This window comes from Orbicella franksi, chromosome 1 (assembly GCF_964199315.1).
Source record: "Orbicella franksi chromosome 1, jaOrbFran1.1, whole genome shotgun sequence".
NCBI classification, from domain to species: Eukaryota; Metazoa; Cnidaria; class Anthozoa; order Scleractinia; family Merulinidae; genus Orbicella; species Orbicella franksi.
This window is the reverse complement of record NC_138145.1, coordinates 8,747,958-8,753,976: the sequence shown is the minus strand read 5'-3', so window position 1 is coordinate 8,753,976 and position 6,019 is coordinate 8,747,958. Positions and strand designations below refer to the sequence as shown.

Below are 6,019 nucleotides of genomic sequence, written 5' to 3'. Positions count from 1 at the left end.
CAAAGTCGAGTCATTGCCGAATTTGTGATTAAAAACATTGAGCCGCAGGCTTATCTTTAAGTGACCTCAAATTATTGGGACAGAGTATAATACACAGTTTTGGCTTCCTTGTATGCTTGTATGTGAGTCAAACTTCCAGGTTAAAGTGCGCAAAACAATAAGAAAAAAATCACTTTCTAAAAAAAACTAACTTCCTCTTGTCGCAAAATTGGAAACAAATCGTGAGCTTTGTCATTCGTATCCGTCAATAAATTTTATTAATGAAGTGTTTACTTGTTGAGCGGTAAGATTATCGCCCCCTTGGTACTTTACACCTTGGTAAACTGTAATTTTAGATTACGTAACTTAGGGACATGTATTCAGATCAAATAGTCAGTCACAAAATTAGACTCAGGTGTAGAAAAACGAGTAAGACTGAAAAACACAGCAAAACTGTCTTGCTAAAAGCGAATGAAAACTTAATTTGATCGTTTCATGAAACACATTGTATTTTGCATTCGCCTGTTCGATCATGCAACAAAAAGTAATGCCAAGAACTGTCATTGAACTTTGATCTCAAAATCAGAATGTATTCAAAACGTTTTTTATTACTCCGAAGATTTAATAAGGAAGAGGATTTTATAGCCCAAATTATATCAAATTTTTTGTAAAAACAAATCGAGACCCTTGGCGCGAGGCCGACAAGATTCATTTACTGATAAACAAAGACATGTCACTTCAAACATCAAATATTTCACCGACAATCAAAGAAAAGAGATTTCAATTCACCCTTCTATAAACTGCTCATGGAAAAAAGATTGACACGGCGCCACTATAGACGTGAAATTTTCCGAAAAACCTGGAGAAACACGTCACATTTGTGATCTAGAGCCTTCTAACTCGTTTTAAATGATCTCTCCATTAATTACAAGTTTTCCCCACGACAATTTATTTCCTTCCAGAAAATTTTTCAAATTGCCTTTTTCATTTTGCAGTCAACTCGATGACATTTTTTTTAATAAAACTAAATGCAATAGAACCCCCGGATCAAAAATGTTCGGAATTCCCGGCGAATTTCACCTTAATCTAGAGAAATATAGTAAACTTGATATGTTGTACAGACACACATCAAATCAAACATGAGGCATTTGAAAAAGATTGATTCAACGGTGGCGCAATCAAATCAAGCACTTTTTTTCTAATAATTGTTAGCGCTGTACCTCACTCGAAGAGCTTTGCTTAATAACAAGAGCAGCAAACAAACTAGCGACCACTTGTGTCATACAGTTAATTGTTTGTGATAACAACCCTGGAGTCTTAAACCACCATGAAAGTGGCTTATGTTTGCAATAACAGTCACTGATGAAAGTTTACATGTGACAATTTCTATAGCCAAACTTAATTGCGTCCGGTTGTGGGAGGGAAAAACTCGCAATAAAAGCGAGACACCCATCAAAAACTACCGCCAACTTCTCATTTAGCGCCTGATCAGTCGACATCGATCTGAAAAAATTTTTTTTGCCCTCGAGGAAATCGCTGCTTTCACTTCTTAACGTTAAAACTCTAATTTTGCGACCAAAATATTGTGTACTTAGATCCGTGAAAATGTTACTTTTATCGGTTTAACTTTGCCGAGAAGCTTGTTTCCGGTAAGAGATGTACTTTTTCATCCACGTTGTTTATTGATTTATCTTCTTCGGAATTCACCTGTTTTCGGTGTCAGAGAAGGGAAAGAAAAGTAAGTTTATCCGGTGAATGGAAAAACAGTTGTTTCCTTCACATAAGTGGAGGATTTGTCAAACAAAGGAAGCAATAGGGGAGATACACCTTTTTGTCCTTTGAGGATTCTAAACTACACCATCAGTAGTTCATTTAAAGTTAGAAGGCTACCAAACGGCATTTGGCAAGGATTTTATCGTGGTATAATTGCAATTACAGGGCTGATTCGATTTCGCACTGATTCAGACTAATATAGATGGACTCTGGCCCGGAGTTGTTAGAAATCGAGAGCATGAATTTGAACAACACTGTTAGCACAACAAGTTTCAATGCCGGCGGTTCAACTGGTTCGCTGCGCAGTTTCTACCTCTTCACAGCAAGTGTGCTAATACTCATCATTATCGTCACCATTATTGGAAATATATTGGTGTGCGTGGCTATCCTTGTCAACAGCCAACTTCGATCATCTCCCACAATGTTATTCATTTTTTCCTTGGCCGTCAGTGATTTATTGACTGCTTCTCTATCGATGCCTTTTGATGTGGATCAACAGCTATCAGACTCCAGATGGACCCATAGCGAGGGCCTTTGTCGGGCATGGACAACTGCGTACCTTATCACCGTGCCCTCGTCCATTTGGAACCTACTTGTGGTGAGCGTGGACCGGTATAAGAGCCTAAAGGATCCCTTGAGTCGTTACCGACAGAGCCCCTTTATGACACGCAAGCGAGCGGCCCTTGTCATAGTGCTCCTTTGGGTTTACTCAGTGGTCTTCGCCCTGATTCCCGTCATGGGCTGGAAATTCAGGCCAATGAGCGTCGAACACAACGCTTGTCATTTCAACATAACAATGGATTACTCCGTTCTCAGCTCTTTCCTTAACTTTATTTTTCCACTACTGGTAATGTGCTTTCTTTATTTTAAAATCTTCATGATAGCGCGAAACATCAACAGTAGGAAGTTCTCTCAGAGAAACGGCAGAAAAACCCCGGAGTTGTTGCCTTCGGAGCCCACGTCTTCCGAAGACGTTACGAAAATCACACGACGTGCCAAGAGATCGCAGAAGAGGTTCAAACGAAACATGAAAGCCGCTAAAAACATTTTAATCATTGTTTCCGCTTTCTTTTTCTGTTGGATGCCTCACACGGTTCTAAGTTTGGTCGCCATTTTTCACGGGGAAGCGTTATCAAGTAAGATTCCCACAGAACTGTTTTCAACGTTCTTGCTTCTGGGTTACCTCAATTCTGCTCTCAACCCGCCATTGTACACCTTCCACAACAAGCGATTTAAAGAAACATACGTGAAATTTTTTGGACTGGAGCGCAAGAAGACTCCACCGAACCGTTACTCGAACGTAACGGCTTTGAGTAACATTGACGGTGGATCAAATCACTCCCGCGGGTCAACAACGAGACAGACAAACGGTTATCTGCATGTTGAAGAACCAGTCGATATCGAAGAAAATAATGTGTAGATTCCAAAAACTAACTTCAGTTTATTCTGTTATTGGCAGCTCTCATTCAACGTAACTTCATAATTTGTGGAGTATCTCATATTGCAAAATCTCGGAGAGCATGTCTTTGAATCTCGGAACGGCCGAGGGCAAAGCGCAAAAGATTATATCAGAAACCTCTTGGTAGTCAGCCTAAACTGATTACCACGAAGATCAGTTGAATCGAGTGTTTTTCCGGCATGGACAATTTACTCTTTCCGAAATGAGTCGCTTTTTTTACATGAGTGACTAGACATTAAAACAGAGGAATCGGTACGCCATTAATTGCTGACAATTTCATATTAGACCCTGACGCAGAGATGAGACTAAGGACATGCTCCCGACATGGAGTGTAACTTACAAACCGTCTCGAAGTACATTTGCGGCCGGTTGTTCAGAAACAAGAATGTCGCATGAAAAATTCAATTAGGATACTTTCCATGAAACAGTGTATTTCCAAAAAGAACCGCGGTTCCGCATAAAAAAACAATTGTTCTTTTTCAAATCCTCTCAAGCCTGCAGGCATGCACGGAACCAATTCTCTCCACTTTTATTGGCACATACTCAAATTGGAAATCGATAAGACTAACAAGCTTGTTTCAGTCTGTCTGAAAGGCAGAAAAAAAAAAGAGCTCTGTCGACATATAGATATTTCCTTCCTCGCACTTGCCTCAGGGTTATTTTCTTTGTATGAAGTTACACAGGCTTCTTTCAGAAATCGTTCTTGAATCGATATTGCGGAGTCATTTCTCGGACCTAAGATATTGCCTTGAAAACTAGCCGTCTGTAATAAAGATCGCTATTGATAGAGAATTTCCTGATAACAGTACTCTGAAGCTAAATAGACAGTGCTATTGAATTCCTTTTTCGATGTCTCTTAATCTTTTTAAGACGTCACCTTTTTGGAAGAAAATGGTTGTCGAAACTGAGTTGTTTCTGACATTCCCTTTGATAAAGGGACGTTTGTTTTTACTTCAATTTAAAATCGGTTTCTTGTACAGCAGTCGATCTCCGGATTGGGCGGTTCTACTCATCTTGTTCATGTTGTTGTAAAAGTCGTTCAACGAATGTGTTATGATAACACAGAGCTAGCTTTTTCATAATCACACCGATTTCATGGGCAACCTTTATAGCCAGGTAATACATAAAAGGCAAAAAAAAAAAAAACATTCGCTGTAATATATGTATAGGAATAAAATAATCTTGCTCTCAAATCCTTTACCGTAAACAGGTGAACATAGAAGTCTAGATAACACACTCGACTTCTGTGCATGAAAGCAAACATACAAGGATATAGGACCCCACCCAGTTAGATTACCTCTTAGCATTTATTGTGTTAAAACGTAATACGGATGTATTTAACATTTCTACTTTGGATTATATACACCAAGCTTATGTTATGCCTTAAGCTGATAATACTTTCACTTTGAGAAGTTGTAATAATAGCGAAGTCGAGCTTGTATTTTATTAAGAGGCTCTTTATTTTGCGGATTTCCTCCGCAATTCAGCGGAAGTACTTAAGATTCTGCGTTTAATATCGCACACGAAGTACTTAAGCTCTTGCGGACATGCAAATGCAGTCGCGATAGAAATTTGCTTCCTTTTAACTTGTAAATCCTGTATTTAACAAAGACGTATTGGGAAATAGTGCCTCAAAGTTATATTTATAGCTACCAGTTTTTCTTATTTTAAAATTGTTTACCAGCTAATTACAACTTTGTAAATATCTAATAATTTCAATTTCTATGGCTAGCTTGAATTATATTAGGCTTTAATGTAATTTTTAAACAATGAGTTTATCTAAAATGTCTCTTACTCAGCCAATTTTTGGTACATTTTTTGTAGCCAGTTTCACTGTATTGCTCAAGCAGCAACCAGATGCAATAGCCTTTTCAAGGTTAATTTTTTCTAATTAATCGAATATGTACGTGAGGCAATTTGTAGTTTCTGCCCGCAATTGTTTCGCCTCCACGATGGATTATACTTGTAATGCAAACGAGAATAAGGGCTATTTCAGCACCATTAGGGCTTGCCATCGCTAGAATTTCTAAGAACCGTGATAAAATAAACGAAGTTTTGTGCCGTCTTGATCCCCGGTCAAACGATCGCAACATTTGAACGCAACAGATTGCGTGCGCAAAATGTTGCGCGCGTTTGGCCGCCCTATTGCGATGTGTTGCGATATGTTGGGTGATGATGGTTCAAATTTCATTATTTGTCAAATTTGAGCCAACAAAACCCAACACGTTCCGCCCAACAATGTTGCCATGTGTTCGGCTGAAATTTTGCGATCGTTTGGCCGGGGCTTCAAGTTTGAAAAATGGTCAAATTTGCGCCAACAACGCCCAACATATTACGCCCAACAATGTTGCCATGTGTTCGGCTGAAATTTTGCGATCGTTTGGCCGGGGCTTCAAGTTTGAAAAACGGTCAAACTTGCTCCAACAACACCCAACATGTCACAACACGTCGCAACAAGTTAGCCAAACGCGTGCTACATGTTGCGCCCAACAATGTATACATTATATGTTGCGTTGAAATATTGCGATCGTTTGGCCGGAGCTTATAAACATAGCGTTTGCGTCATTAGTTTGAAATGTCCTATGAAAGTGGACAGCTAGCGGATGCCTTAATTCAAATACGCTAACGTCATTTACATCCATGCGCATTCGAAAATGACAGTTGTATTGGGTATCGGCGTTTTCGAGCAATTTGATGTGGATGGCGAAAACGCCACAGAAACGGCGGTGTGGACACGAAGCGTTTGGTGGTTTTTGGACTGAAAAAGCATCATTTTTAAAACGTATTAGTGTGGACTGGGCCTCCAGT

The 6,019-nt window shown here is 39.3% G+C and overlaps 1 protein-coding gene across 1 annotated transcript; it reads left to right on the top strand.

Annotated features, from left to right (window-relative positions):
- Nucleotides 1-1,401: 1,401 nt before the first annotated feature.
- On the top strand, nucleotides 1,402-3,181 carry LOC145488115 (histamine H2 receptor-like). Its single transcript, XM_081466908.1, has one exon. The coding sequence runs from the start codon at nucleotides 1,955-1,957 to the stop codon at nucleotides 3,170-3,172; it is 1,218 nt and encodes a 405-aa protein (XP_081323034.1). The 5' UTR covers nucleotides 1,402-1,954; the 3' UTR covers nucleotides 3,173-3,181.
- The last annotated feature ends 2,838 nt before the right edge of the window (nucleotides 3,182-6,019 follow it).